This window comes from Serinus canaria, chromosome 6, assembly GCF_022539315.1.
Source record: "Serinus canaria isolate serCan28SL12 chromosome 6, serCan2020, whole genome shotgun sequence".
Taxonomy (NCBI): domain Eukaryota; kingdom Metazoa; phylum Chordata; class Aves; order Passeriformes; family Fringillidae; genus Serinus; species Serinus canaria.
The window spans coordinates 34948403-34964044 of NC_066320.1; the positions used below are offsets into that span (position 1 = coordinate 34948403).

Sequence of the window (15642 nt, forward strand, 5' to 3'; positions counted from 1 at the left end):
GTACACAAGCTTAAATTTACAGTAATTTTTAAGAGATTGTTTAAGCCTAAAGACAAAGAAGCAGTCAAGAAATGGGGTTGAGAGGAAGGAAAAGAGAAGGGAAATCAAGAAGCCAGCTTAGAAAGAACAAAAAGTGAACGGTCAAGTAGAAGCGTCTGTTGGCACCCTCGTGTCTCTCGTTCCCCGCTGCAGCAAGTGGAAGTATTTTCCAGCTTCCTGAGTTCTGCCATGGGATGGTATTTTCCAGTTTCCTGAGTGCCACCTGGGGTGGGTTGGTGCTCTCAGGCAGTGGCTGTGTGGAGCAGGCAGGCAGGACAGCCCTGTGCCCTCTGGCGTGGTTCCCACAGCCGGCTGAGTGTGAAACAAGTGCTGCTTCTGAGCCTTTGGGCATCTTCCCTAAGTCTTCAATTCTGCAACATCTGTCTGTTTGGGCTGCATCAGAGCCATCATCCTTCCTAAAATGCCTGTGCATCTGTAGGCTCCTCCTTCCATTGCTGCTCTTGACTGGGTTTCCATCTGATCAGCTGGGGAGAAGACATCCAAGGGAAGTAACGTTATGTCAGACACCACAGTATCCTAGGGGACAGCAAACAAGCAAAAGCTTCAGAGTTCACATGCAGATGATTCTGGAAGCAGTCACACTATTTTCATGCCGCTTTTCACTTAGCTGTGGAACAGGATGATGGCAACAACTTCTGAGGTATATGGTATTTGAAAAGTTTTTGTTCTGGAATAGTATACATTCAGCAGCATGTTTAACAAAATCTTCTTCAGTGACAGGTATATCCCAGAAACATTTAATAGAACTTTTATTTGCTAAAATCTATTTTAGATCAGTGGCATATAATAAACTAAAATAAATAGCCCTACAACCCAGGAAGTCACAAAAAAAAGGATCCCTCATGGGAATTTTGAGTCATATTTAGCTATGGCCACTATCTGAGCCCATCTACAAAGGAATTTTGCTTATTCCAAAGTGTTTGTGACCCCTCTAGAGCATGAAGGAGAGCTAACAGTTCTCCCAATTTTGGGGGCATGTATCTTGTTAGGATATTTTATTATGTTAGTGTCAGAATTTCACTGAGATTAGGATTTCCACATGGCAGAGTGGATGGAGGGAGGGAGCTTTATTCATTGGAGTGCAGTGAGACAGAGCACTCCATCCTTTCTGCTTCCTTTGAAGGATTCTTTCTTATAAAAAGAAGAGTTTGCCTCTCTTTATTATATTAAACTATTACCTACAGGCCATTTTGTCTGGACAATTTTGCAGCATTTATTTTCATCTCTGTCCCAGCCATTAGAAATCCGATTTGTCAAAGATACTTGTAAACTACAGTAACTTTTTGACTGGGTCATCACTGCTAAGGACCTTGAAAAATTGGCAGAAGTTTTCACCCTGTGAAAACATTAAGATGAATAAAGCAAATTGATAAATACCATTTAACAGAATATAGGCTCTAGGATTTAATGCTTTAACACATAGCAGTAACAGATCGTTCCAGGTATGCAACATCATATTTCAAAAGCCATACAGTTAATGCTGTTAAAGGAAGGATTATATGAAATGTGATTGATTCTTATACCTTTATGTCATAAAAAGTAGCTTCAGTTATGTGGGGTTCTGGGATAAGTAAAGTAAGCGGTTATGAGAAAAAGTCAACCCTTAAGTTGCAGACAAAGAGCTTCTACTACCAATATAGTATTACATCATCAAAATATTTCACAGACACTCAGAAATAAGCTGTACTTCTGTATGTCAGTGAAGCAGCAAATTGAATTCTCATAATATGTTTTGAAAATGAGTCTTGTTAGGTTTGATGAGGTGGAAAACGTACTGAGATCACTGGTTTGTTCCAATACATTCAGTACGCTTTTCTTGGATGTTTGCCATGGCTAATCTTTTTAATGGCAGTGTAGCTTGTAAACCCATTTGGTAGAGAGCTGTATGTCTCCGTTTCAGAGTATCACACCAAACAGGATGGTAAATAAGTTTCTCTTCAAGCATGCAAACCCTTTTTTACAATACTAGAAATTTTATTTTAAGGCACATATCAGAAAAACCTCAGTATTTCCTTTATTAATTCAGTGAGGAGCAGAATAAAATGCAAATGTCATTTCAAATATGCTCATACATACATATGTAGATGTTTGGGGGTTTTAAGAGTTTTATCAAGGGCAAACTTCAGTTAATTCAGGCCCAGTATTCAAGAAATTGAGCCTGACACAAACCCTCTGGATTTCTCCAAAACCCCTTCTTAGCTACTCCCACATGCCATTTTGGAAATGGTCTAAGAAAACAGTGGGCCTTACAGTGTGGTGAGCCATCATCGAATGCAACTGATGAGAAGATTTGGATGAGACATGAAAAATTCTGGCCTCAGCTTATTGAGGTTGAGCCAGAGGTTGCCCTTCAGGGGCTTCAGATGATCTCAGCCCATTGGCTCACACTGGTGTGTTATCTTTAGTTATGTTCTGTAGATTAAAATAAACACTTTCTGTTGCCCTTTAAAGCTAAGTTAGAATGCACTGGAGATGTCACAGCATGTTTATGATGGCCCCAGAGTGTAACTCCCATTTAATCTGCTTCTATTCAAGATGTCTTTACAAAATAATATACTTTTCCTTAACACAGTTTCATTGGTATGGGATCTTATGTAGTCAACATCACCTTCTTTAAACCACATTCCTGATTCCTTGGTTCTGAAGAAATCTCCTGCAAAGCCTTCTGTCTTGTCCTGTCTTCCTTTCCGTCACCCTTAAGGAATCCATACAGGAGAGGTTTGTGTACAGCTGCAGTGGTCCCAGCACTCTGAACTCTGTTTTCTGTTAAATTATTCATGAATAACTCCCCTTGAGAGAATCCTGTGAAGAAATCACATAAGGTGAACTTTTTTCCCCCTAGGTTTCATTTTTCAGCTTCTGCATGTACATTTTCCATAGTCTCTTGTCTAATTTCTGTTGTTGAACTGATTTTTGAACTTCACACAGATAAACAATTTGCTGTCTTTTAAACACTCTCAAAAGCACAAGGTAGGATGTGAGAGTTTTTAAACTATGCGTGTCTTAACCTCTTAACCATACAGTAGAGTTGTAGATCTGAGAAGAGGCATAGAAAAAGAGCACATGAAAAGGAAAGAGGGAGGAGAAAAAAAAAAAACAGTGTCTGGAAGAGCTGCTTTTTGACAGTGACATTTTGTAAGTAATGGCCCTCTGAGCCAGGGGTTTCAGACTGCTTTGCCAAGATTCATTGATGGTTGTGGATGGGATTTGTTTGCAGTTATCCCTACAGCGAGGACTCTAGCCAGGGAAGGCAGTACATGAACACGAGATGTCCAGCCTGGTGCGACAGAATCCTGATGTCCCACTCAGCCAAGGAGCTCATTCTGAAAGTAAGTACAGACCTGCAGCCCCCTGATGCCTCCACACTGCATTATCTGCACCAAAGGCAGGTATGGCTGGAAGACTCTGCCTTTGAGTTTGCCAAGCTGGAGGCAGCACACCATGGTAGTAAATGGAGAGATGTGCCTCCAGTGCTTTGCACCCAAGAAGGGGGATTTGTCCCCATAAACCTTCTGACAGTGACTAAACTATGAGCTTTCACAAGCACTTCTTTTGGTATCTGAGCTGCCAATGGTGACTGACTGTCTTCTGTCCTGTGCCTCTTCTGTGCAAGCATGCACAGCACTGGGAGGACTGACTGCTTGCTTTAAGGAGGGCAACAGAAAATAAAAAAAAAATCCTGTAAAAACCCTATAAAAAGTCTCCATTAGTCCCCCAGCACAGTCCACCGTACAGTGACATAAGCAGCAATGCTGCCCCTAGCAAGGATTCAGCAGACAGGAGCAGATACCAGTGGCTGCTTGCTGAGGACTCACACAATTGAGAGAAAAGCCTGTACAGCAACAGCTGCAGGCACCTGATTTACCAGAGTGGTAGACTTCCTAAGGTACTCCCAAGAATATGTCAAATCCTACGTAGGCCAAATCTGTCACTGTCCCTGAATGAGGATGGTCTCCAGCAGGGAGGCTCCTAGCTCTGGTACACCAACTAGGTGCCTAAATTCAGACATTCCATTAGAGCTTTAGAGATAAGCTTGTGCAACGTTTTTAGAACATACAATTCCTCTTGGGATTTAGTGTTTATAGATAGGGTTAGGGTTAGTTGGTGATGTTCTGTCCAAGGTTATATGATCTAAATATGGTTAAGGAGCCCTTCAGTTTACTTCCCTGTCATTTGCTCTCTCCTTCTTGTTCCACTCTGCCCTCCTTCTTTTCTTGGGAGCACTGGGCTGGGTCAGCTGGTTACCTGTGCCAGCTGACACTGCCTCTGTCCCTGTGTGTGTGCTCCTGGCACCTAGACCCCCCCATCCTGCTGACACTGGTTGCCAGCTGCTCTGGAGGGCCAAGACCAGATCAGGAAGTGGGGATGTGATAGGAGATCTCTCCCACTTCTCTCTGTTCTGAGCTGGCCAGCTGGCAGTGGCCATGGGCGGCTGCATAAATGGATGTGCTGCAGTGAGGTTGTCTTGGCTGACCAGACTGTATGACTCTAACAGACTTACTGAACCCAAAATTGCCAAAAGTCATGTGTCTGTCTGTGTGCTCCTATATAATTAATGTAGTTTAGTGGGAGTGAATTACAGAAAATAATCTTCTAGGTAAATCAATGTTCTATAGCTTCTTAGCTTTTTTTTTCCTAGTTTAAATTAATTACACCCTTGAAACTTGCTCTCCTGAAGTTTATAACCTTCTTTTTCTCTCTCATCAGGGTTATTTATCTCGTGATTAGACTGTTTGCTTTGCAGTATATAACTCACTGAAAGGCTGGGAACGTGTTTTCCACAGCTACTTGAATTTCAATGCACTTCCTCACATGTTTTAATGTGTAAAAAGTGTCTATGTGACATCATGAAATTTAACCCAAAATTTTAGACAATGCATGTACTGCCGTATTCAGTAAAAAAAATGTGAAGCCTAAGGGCAATACAGGCTTTATAGTCAGGTAGTAGTGTCAAAATCAGTGTTATTTATTTTTCTTACACAAAAATATGTGAAAAAGTGAGACTTTACCCAAAATGTTACTGATAGTGCTTGGTGACCATGAAATTCCTAAAGAACAAAGGATTAAAACCACAAAGAGAGCGGCCAATGAGGGAGGATTTTTTTTTTTAAAGCTATGAATAAGGAGATAGATGTGTACACAAAAGCTTGAAGAGTGTAAACAGTACAGAGGGAAAGGAATTCTTTCTGATTATCTAGAGGGCTATAACTTGGGTATAATGGGAGAAAATTCAACAAGGGAAAACAAAGTTACAGCACTGAAGAAGTTTGTAACTGTGAGGTCAGTTACAGTTTCCAGTAACAAACCCCATGGGCTGGATCCTTCAGAGCTCACCTTAAAGTTCACACAACTCTGTCTCTGGAGCTTTGCATTTGCAAATTGTGGTCGGGCAGTTTGGGACAGCTCCAGAAGCTCGGATGCAAAGGGACAGGTGCTGCTGAGGCCAGACCGGGCTTTGACTCAGCGAGTCTGTAACCAGCACAGGAGTTAGCTTCTCCAGACCAAAGCCAAACCAGCATTCTGGCCATAAAACCTGGTGAAAATAGCTGCTAGAAAATAATGCTGAACTGATAGGGGAAAGGGCAAAATGACCCTACAGATTTCTGTGGTATTACACAAGAAGCAGTGTTGACTGAGAGTTCTTGACTGAGAATTAACTCCACTGCAGAAACCTATACTTTAAAGCTTTAAAAGGACCTCTGAAGAAAGCAAAAGCAAATTTTAATTAACTGATTACACTGTAACAAATCCTTAAAATAAAAATGCATATGAACTTTTAAAGACTTTTTTGAATCATAACTATCTATTGAATATTCTTATTCGAGTAATTATTTTGCTGTATTACTTTTTCTTATAGGCAATTAAAGTGTTTCTTTTTCTGCCTAGGCAATTCTGTATTTTATTTTAAACAAAAATTGTAGCTAATCTGCATTTAAATCCTAGGTAGAGAAAGGATAGGGTGCACAAATTGCCACTGTACAGTGTGTTCAGCTACACAGTAGGCATTACAGATTGTACTGACATGGGGCTGTAAACAGCTTTCATGCAACATCATCTATCATGCCATGGTCGGTTACCTCACCATCATGTTATTTTATGCTTCCTGAGCCCTAAACCACCAAAGGTTGCCCACTGCTCGGGAGCTGCGCTGATGCCTGATCGCATGAAGTAATGAATGCTCAGCCAAGTGTATATTGTTTCTGCTTGTGCACTGCTGTAATTTGTTTATCTGTCTAAAGATTATGCAGTTGAAAATCCACAATTTTATGCTGCCTTTGTAAATTATCAAGTCGCTTTTGATGAATGTATCCCCACTTCCGATGCTGGTGGCATTATGATCTTGAAATATTGGAAAGTGCTCATGCATACAATGCAGAAGGTTATGTTTTTATATTTTTGGCAGACAACCGTGCTGTAAAGTAAATCTGACCTTAAGCTTCCTTACTGCATTAAAGATAATTCAGTTTTAACTTTATAGTCCTAAATGCTACTGTTTATATAAAGTTATTGCCCAGTCAAACTTGACTGATTACAGATGAGAAAGTCTTGGCTGTTTCCTACAAAATAAATTAGTATCGCCAACTAGTTTAAAGCACATCTCCGATTGCATTAGAGACTGGAGAGTGTGCAGATCACAGATATAATTAGCTAATAGAAATTGTTTAGCACAATAAGAAATCATTTTGTATGGCAATGTATTTGTATTTATTCCTGAAGTACTGTGCTAAAGAATCAAAATAGCTCCTCCTAATCACATTTATTGCAAACAGCAGAAAGATGAGTACATTTTATTATTCATTAAGATAAAAATGCTAAAGTCAGTGTTTAAGGGTAAAGTTCAACATGGACAAAATGAAAGCAATTCATAATGGAGAACAGAGGAATGTCATCCGTCATTTGCTGCTTTTCTTAAAATCCCTGAATGCTTTATTTCAGATGAAGAAATTTATCTCAGAGAAATGGTTAAAGATTATGCTCATAACCTGAAAATAATAATTCATCTCTCTGAACATTTAAAATCCCCTATATGATGAAATCAAATGCTGTTATAAGGCAACATGGATTGCATTTAATGCAAAGAACATTTGTCTCACCTAATTCAATAAAAATTGTGTTCTTTAAAAAGGACTGGCCAAATGTGCTTGCTGCATTTTGCAGCAGAAGCCTGGAATGCAGCTACGAGTCACTCATTTCACTTAGTGCAGCGTTAGCCAGAATGTTTCCCAAGGTCCCATCAGCAGGGAGGAGGCATAGAGGTCTCAGAGGGGTTTTTATGAAGGCAAATGCACAAATTACTGGAAGCAGTACTGGGCATAAAAGTTGATTTTACACATTCTTTCTCTGGAGAAGCCAAGCAAAGATGTGTTAATATCACCTCATTCAGAAAGTGGTTTTACCTATTTGTACAATACTTCCAGAGTTCCTTTCTGTGTGTGTAATCTGGAGAATTCCTGGACTGACTAGTGTTTTGTTGTTTTCTGTTTTTTTTTTTTTTAAACTAGTCAGAAAATGATGAGAAGATAGTAATATATGACCACATTGGGCCAAATGTCTGCATGGGGGATCACAAGGTAATTAAATTAAACATTTTAGTCTTTTATTTTCTATTTTTTTCATTAGGAATGAGAATGTATGCACTAGGTTCTATTAATTGTAAGAAGTCAGCTATATCTCTGTCCTATTTTTAAGTAATACCTTGACAATGTTTCAAAGTCGAATTCAGCTGCAGTCAGTCTGTCCCTCAGAATGGCTGCTTGTCTGAAATCAAAGAACAGGATGGGTGCTAGAATGAAAGCAGGATACGATGCAAGCGAAGAGGAGCAGCCATCTGTACACTTAAAACTCTTCTAGCAGAACACAAGTGATTTCATTGGGTTATCAACTATGCTTTCAAAGCAGAGCTCCAACTAGGTTGATGCATAGGTGCTTAGTAGTAAAAGAATATATTGGCAGTTCCATGCTCAAACAACAAGTGATAAAAAGAATATAGAAAAAGGATAAAGAATTATAAATAAATACCAGTTGTTTAAATTAATAAAATGCCTGAATTCTCTGGTCTTCTTTGCTGAAGATACCTGATGGAAACCTCAGAAATACAATAAAACAGAGTGTTTGCTTTCTTTGAAAAAAGCCAGTTGAGGAGTAGGAGGTAACCTCTGAAAGCCTATCTAGAAACAGCACTGAGGCTCTTGAATGATAATTCAGAGGAATAGTGGGTAATTGTATGTGTGGATGCATGTGTACATGCAAATCTGAACTCACAAATGCCTACCCCTTTTTAATTCCACGGTCAGAGTTCTTGTGAGACAGAGAATTGTTTTCTAAGGAAAAATGCACTTAGGGCATTTGGTCCAGAATCATCCAAGGTTTTAAAACAGAGCGACTTACTAACTTATCCAGTAAACAAAGAGCTCTGGGTCAGCCAGTTCAGAAACAGCAGTTTTTGTTTCCTTCATCACGAAAGTGGTGCAGCACTGGTACAGAAGAGAGATGTGTATGGGACCTGAACCTCTTCCCACAGAAATCTGTAGAAATTTTTCCTTTAGGTTTCAGTAGGAGCATAAATCTGTGAGGAGATAATGTTGTTCCCTTATGCATTTTGTAATCAGATTAATTCAAAAACTTGTTGCAATATTTTATTTCCAGTCATAGAGAATTTTTTGTTGTATTTACTACTGACTGTAAAGAAAAAAAAAAAAAAAAAACAAAACAAAACACGTATGTTTCAAACATGTAACTTGTATTTTTCCCTAACTTGCTGCAGCCTGTGTTCCTGTCCTTTCGAATAGCTGCTGGGGCAGGTAAACCTATTGCAAATGTGCACAAGTGTTGTGTCGTGCAGTGATGTGGTGGTAAATATCATCTTTTTTCTTTACATTTCTATTACATTTTCTACATCATTTCCCCTGTGTTTATCTTTCTTTTTAAAAAAATGCCAATTCTGCAACAGGAAAAAGATGCCTACGAAGTGAGAAGATTTTCCGTGAAACCACACTGTAGCCAGGAGGGAAGGCAGCACACTGAAATCTGTAATCCTAACAGCTGTATTGATAAATCCAGTCCTGAGTGCCACATTTTTAGACTGCTGATCGTACACTATTATGCTTCAGCATCTGGACTCTGTTCAAGAGACGCCTCACATACCTCACTGTCTTGTATGTTCATGTGACATCAAGTAGAAATGTGGAATTATTTTTTATATATATGTCACAGTTCTGTTGCCAAAACTCTAAATAGACAGCAGAGATGTTATGTATTCTAGATTTCACAACTTTCAACTTTTAATAAGTGTTTGTCAATGTGGAAAAGCTATTTCAGCATATTATAAAGTTTTAAAGGTATCATACCCATTATATATCTTTACCACTTTGGGATTTTGTACATTGGATTGTATAGATAGAGATATTGATGGTTTTAAATGGTATTTTCTTTTTTGACCAAGGCTTATGGTTTGTGTTTTAGTTTTAGTATTTTGGTTTTCATTTTTTAATTTTTTTTCTCATTTTATTTACTATACTGCCATGTTACATGGTTTTTGAATCACACAGCAGCTGCTTTCTATACATACATATATATGTGTGTGTATATATATGTATGTATGTGTATATATACACAGATATATAAATAATTTATAAACCTGACCAAAACTTATGCTAAATATACTTTCCAATATGAATGCTTGAGAGTGCCATATCAGCAGTAAGTATTGGAGTCTTAGCAGGTTTAGTTAAGTGTACATCAACAACCAACATTTATATAATAAATAATATATAGCAGTGCCATCCTTGATACAGATATATAGCATACTATATAGCACATATATTAGCAGTTTCACTTTGTTACTCCTATAATCTCTTCTTTCTATGTAATATTAAGGATTGAATGTGAAGTTCATAGCTAGGTTTGGGTGTAACTTTCCAGAATTTTGTAAACTGTTTTTGTCCGTCTTTTGTTACTGTTTTATGGTGCCATATTCTATATTGAAACAATAACAACACGGGAGAAGAAAATAATAGTTTGCTTCAAGTAGCAACTGTATTGGACACAGACTGTATTTATACAGCATTAAAGAAAAAAAACCAACAACCACCATCAACCCAACTGTAAATTTTCCTGGTTAGTAGCTCAGTGCAGCCTACAATATAGTCTTGTTACAGACATTTTCCTCCCACCACTAAATACAACATTAAAAGGTGATTAGGGAGTCTGTTGATGAAACACAAATGTATGTTTTATTGATTTAATTTAGAACACTACAGAGTTCATGGACTGCGCGATGGCATTAGATTGATGCTTGATTTTGGTATAAATCACTACCATTGGAAATGATTTGATGTCCGCTTGCAGAGTTTTCTCAACAGTACAGCCCAGTTTATTGCAAGTATTGCTGCCCACAGGGTGTCTGCAGCTCTGTATTGTTACTGTGCCATGTTGCATTATAACCACACAGTAATTCTATTTAAGCGAACTCAACTCATGATAACTCTGAAGGCCTTTAGAAATGAGTACTCTGGTTCTCAAGCAATAAAACTAATCATGGTGAACATGGCTGTGTCTGCCCCTTTAATGTGGTAATTACAGGGAAATTACTAAATTGTTACATTTCTTATTGAAATACCTTTAACTCTGCCAAGCAACAAGGGTATTTTTCACATGAAAACTTCTTCGATAGGATGCAGTTGTGGTGTTAATCAAAACACAATACAAACCGAGTAAAAGGCACTAAGGAGCTGGTGCGGGAGCCCTGATGAGGGTGATGCAGCTTTACGAGCTGTTCACAAGATGCTAATCCTCAGCAGGTCAGTAAATGTGCCACCATAAACTCCTTCGTGATTATCCCAAGTTTCAGAAGAAACCTCTCCAGGCTTTTCCAGCAGGGAGCGGAGCCCCGAGTACAGATGATCTCGCTGTAGCCTCCAGCCGCGGGCCGTGCGGGGCCCGAACCTCCTCGGGGGCGCAGGGTGCACCGGTTACCTGCCGGGGTGAGCTACACAGAATGCCCCGAACTGAACCCTCAGAAATTCATGAAACGCAACTTTGGCATTTCAACAGCCCCGGAGTCGAATCCGGAGGCGCGGGGTGAGCCGGGCGGGGCCGGGCCGGGCCGGGCCGATGCCAGCGGTCACCCCGGGACAGCCGAGGAGCGACAGGCTCTGGCCCGGGATGGGGACGGGTCCTGTCCGTACGCCCTGTGCCCGGGGCCGTGTCTCCGGGCTGTCAGTCCTGCGGTGCCTCGGAGCCCCTTCTCCCATCAGGCCCCCTCATTTCGTTTAAGAGCTTTGGGAAGAGGCAGGTGGGAATGACTAGCCTCGAGCGCAGGTGCTTTTATCCAGTCACTTCCTCTCAGGAGCCCGAACCGGGGCCGGTCTCAGCGTGCTCACAGCGGCGCGAAGACTAGACCCTAAACTCGATTTATTCCCTCTGTAACCGCGGCTTATATAACTGGGCGCTGCTCTGTTCGGTGAGTAGGGACCTGCGGGACTCCCCACCCTTCCCGGGACGCGGAGCTGCCCCGGCAGGAGCGAAGGGGCCGGTCACAGTGAGCGGGGACCCCGGGACCCGAGGGGGGCTCCAGGGGGAGAGGGCCGAGCCCCTTTCCGCAGCAGAACCGACGCGGGCCTGTGCCGTGCCGTGGTGGTGACGGCGCCGTGCGGGCCTCGGCACCGGGAGCGAGGGCGAGCGGGGAAGCCGGGGGTGCCAGGACGGGCCCGCTCGGCCCAGCGCTGCGGAAGGTGGCTGTGGAACGGGGGGCCTGTGCTCTGGGGCCCGCTGGCTTTGAGGCAGGGGCAGCAGGAGCGCCTGAGGTGCAGCCGCTCCCGGCCTTTGCTCGGGCTGCGAAGCCATAGCTGAGACACGGGGAAAAGAGACGCTCTCGTTCCTTTGAAAAAAATAAAAGCAGGGAAAAAAAAAAAAAAAAAAAAAAAAAAGCCAACATCTTAACAACGCGGGCGGCTCACACCCGCCCGACCGTGCGTGTACCGAGGGGAAATGTGGAGTCTCGGGCAGCTGGGAGCGCCTCGGCGGCCGCGGAACCACACGGAGCCCGGCTCGGGCAGGTGTGGGGCCGAAGCACGGCGGAAAGGCGCGGGAGGGTGCTGGAACTCGCAGGCCGCCGCGGCGGATCTCAACAACTTCGCCCCCGGGTTTTTGCAGCGGTCAGTGCTCAGGCAGCGCAATGGGCTGTGTCCCGGCCCCGATCTCCCCTCTCCGGAGCGGACCCTATCACCCGCCCGAAGCCGACGAGACGCTGCACGGGCAGTTCGGGCTGCACGTTCAGCGCAGGGTCTCTCTCCTCTCCGGGGCTGACGGGCAGTCCCACAGCGGGGCCCGGTGACCGCGGCCCCGGCCCTGCCAAGGGGGCTGGGGCTCTCCCGGCTCAGCCCGCCGGCCCCCGGACGCAGCGGCTCCTTTTCCCTTGAGGAGCAGCATCGGGCACCCTGCAGAACTCTGGTGTCCCCGGGCCCTGGCATAGAAATGCGGGAAGAAACTCACTAAAGGAGGTTGTTAAATAATTTATTGATTTATACAAAGTCTTTCCAACACGTGTGGAGACATTCTAATGTAAAATCAAGTGTCCATTTTCCTCTCGTGCTTTTTTTGGGCATTGGTTTGGTTTTTTGGTATTATTAAGCATAAAATCCAGAGGCAGGAGAAATGAAACTGCCAAAACACTGAGGGACGAAGTGAAAGAAAACTGCCGTTTTTACACTAGAAATATACATCACAAAATCTGAAATTTACTATATACAAAGTGGCTGAGCTCAGACTTGGGACCCATAGAAAACGTAACAAAACCTGATTGTTAGGAGCAGGAAATTAACAGAAAAGCTACAGGAAAGAGCGGGAAAACTTACAGGGACACAAAACCCAAAAAGTTGAAAAATTTTCTCTGAAATTTACATCGATGAGAAAGAAAATAAATTCATAACTTATTCTGTAAAAAATATATACATTTCACATACATCTTAGGCTGTACAATACACCACTTCAAACACCCAGTTACACTCACCCCTGCCGCGCTGCTGGTGCGGCCGTCCGCCCCGGGCCCTCACAGAGTATCCGAGCTGGTGCTGCAGGGGCTGACGAGGGACAGGTTCGTGGATTTGTGCTTTTTCAATAGCCTCGTGATTTTTTCATCGTCTGAGTTGGGGTCCAGGGGCTTGTTGTATTCGTCATCGTCCTCATTGTCCGAGCTCTCCTTCAGCTTCTCCGTCTCCGAGTCGTGCTTCTTCTTTGCTGAGGCCATTTCTGCCGCGTGTCTCTTCCGCCACTTGGTCCGTCTGTTCTGGAACCAAACCTGGGCACCGGCACCGGGCACAGCTCAGCCACGGCCTCGGCCCCGCCGCCGCGTCCGCCCCGCCGACCCCGTCCCATCCGCCACGCGGGGCTGCGGGCGCTCGGAGCAGAGCCCGCACCGGGCAGAGCCCCGGCCGGCTCCTGGGAAGGGGGCGCCCCGTTGGGGACACCTGCCCGGCTCTGCGGGGCTGCACGACGCTTAAATCAGCAGCTTCCCGGAACAGTCGTTTGTTGAAAAGAGAATACAGTACTCAGGAAAAGTAAGTATTTTTGGCTCACGGTGCATCCCAGCATTCATTTTTTAGCAAAGCACCTGCAGGCTTTGCTAAAAAATGTACGGGGTAACACAAGGTAAAGTTGTACCACTGGACATGATCATCGTGGAAAAGTGGCCATTAAAAAAAATTAAAAAAAAAAATTTGCGGGGGTTTTTTGTGGTTTCTGTGATGGCGGTATATATTAAATATAATATGTCTATTTATTTTAAATCATTTGCAGCACAGAGAGCTCTAAGCACAAAATAGGTAGAAATTACCCTAAAATCTATCCGAAATCGAAATGTAACTTAAATTCTGACTCAAAAAAAAAAAAAAAAAAAAAAAAAAAAATAATCCCGGCATAATTGCGCAGTGTTCGTGGCTACTAGTAATTACCGACATGGCAGAAAGCGGCCGCGGCAGGGAGCGGGAGAGGAGGGAGCCCGCAGGACGGACCTACCTTCACCTGGCTCTCAGTCATCCCCAGGGAGTAGGCGAGCCGGGCGCGCTCCGGTCCTGCCAAGTATTTCGTCTGTTCGAAGGTTTTCTCTAAAGCGAATATCTGCTGCCCAGAGAAAGTCGGTCGAGAGTGTTTCTTCTTGCCGTCCTTGTCCAAAACCATCCCTGTCTGAGCTGGAAGCGGAGAAAGAGCTGTGTCAGAGATGAACTCTGCACTGCCCCCGGCCCGCAGCCGGGCCCCGCCAGGCCCTGCGGAGCCGCTTCGGGGGTCCGCCGGCTGTAAAGCAAGGCTCGGTTCGGGACAGACCCGGGACCGTGAAGACCGAGTGACCCGCACCGGGCCTTCCTGCCGCCCGCCCCGTCCGCCGACGTGGGGCCGCCCCGGTCTGGATCCCAGGCCGCCTGCTCCCCGCGCCCTGCAAGAGCCGGCCGCACTTACCGGGACAGGCAAGCCGAGGATCTCTCCAGGGAGAGCCTTGCACCACTCCCGGCCAGAAAATGGGCGGCCGTCCCGGCAACTCCGCCAGAGGCTTCGGGTAGCGGGACACGGCAGCGGGGCTGAAGTACATCCCGGCCGAGGCTGCCAGCCCGTTGATGCGAGGCAGCCCGCCCAGAAGGTTGCTGGCACTGCCCACGGGCCGCCCCAGGATGTCGCTTATTCCGTGCGGTGTCCCTAAGGGGAGCTGCGTGTTGAGTCCGCCCAGGGCCGGTGCCTTGAAACCGGAGGGGTTCTGCAGGGCGTAGGGGAACAGGGAGGTCTTCATCTCGGCCATATTGTGCAACGCGGCTAGCGGCGCACTGCTAAGGACGAATGCGCTCTGGCGATTAGCATCCATCTGTCCCACCGCTAACATCTGCGGGCATCAGCGAGCGTGGGTCCTTCCCAACCGCACCGCGGCCGCTCCGCTGGGGACCCTTGCCGGAACCGCGGCCGCGGGCGGGACGGTTTCCTCGCCGCTCGCGGGATCTCAGCGACAGCAAGTGCCGAAGTTTGCTGGGAACAGGAAAATCCCGGCGCTAGCCTGCCGGCTCCCGCGGCGTGCGCCTCCCAAGTCCGGGCTGAAGAGCAGCGAAAGCCGAGCCGGGGCAGCGCGGCGAAACAACAGACCGGGAGTCCCAGGAGAAGGAGCCCGCACCAGCGGCGCGTCCCGGCGGACTGCGGGCAATGCGCTCCACGCGCGATCCAGCGGGAAGGGGATGCGGGACCGGCAGCTCCGCGCGTCGCCCCGGCCGCGTGTCCTGCGGCCACGGGGACGCTCCGCGCCGCGCCCCGCGCGCAGATAACCGCGCGGGCACCTGCGCGCCCCGCGCCCATTGGGCGGCTACCGCCCCGCGCCGCCAACACCGCCCAATCGGCGGGCGGCGCGCGCCTCCACCCCGATACGTCACGGCCGGACCGAGCCGTGGGAGCGCGCGGAGCTGCACGTGGCCGCGCCGCGCCCGACGGGACCCCCGGCCCCACCAACCCGGGCCCGCCCGCCCGACCGACCCCACCAACCCGGGCCTGCCCGCCCGCCCGACCGCACCGCCAGGTCCGCCCGACCGACCCCACCAACCCGGGCCTGCCCGC

General features: G+C 45.7%; 2 protein-coding genes across 4 annotated transcripts in view; one reads left to right on the forward strand and one right to left on the reverse strand.

Annotated features, from left to right (window-relative positions):
• INPP5A (inositol polyphosphate-5-phosphatase A) overlaps nt 1-10604 on the forward strand; it is a 182218-nt gene extending 171614 nt beyond the window's left edge. Inside the window, exons 13-16 of one of the 3 annotated variants that reach the window (XM_050976243.1) lie at nt 3278-3389; nt 7563-7631; nt 8825-8912; nt 9011-9156. In XM_050976243.1, coding sequence (XP_050832200.1) covers nt 3278-3389; nt 7563-7631; nt 8825-8905 — 262 coding nt within the window. In that variant the 3' untranslated portion in view covers nt 8906-8912; nt 9011-9156. Of the gene's footprint in view, nt 1-3277; nt 3390-7562; nt 7632-8824; nt 8913-9010 lie in introns of all 3 variants that reach the window. The other 2 variants (XM_050976241.1, XM_050976242.1) reach the window with 2 other exon arrangements.
• Nucleotides 10605-12552: 1948 nt separating this feature from the next.
• Nucleotides 12553-15211, reverse strand: NKX6-2 (NK6 homeobox 2). The gene is made up of 3 exons (XM_009087085.4): nt 14512-15211; nt 14074-14246; nt 12553-13357 (listed from the first exon to the last, which is right to left on the reverse strand). The coding sequence occupies exons 1-3, from the start codon at nt 14924-14926 to the stop codon at nt 13109-13111; spliced, it is 837 nt and encodes a 278-aa protein (XP_009085333.1). The 5' UTR covers nt 14927-15211; the 3' UTR covers nt 12553-13108.
• Nucleotides 15212-15642: the final 431 nt, after the last annotated feature.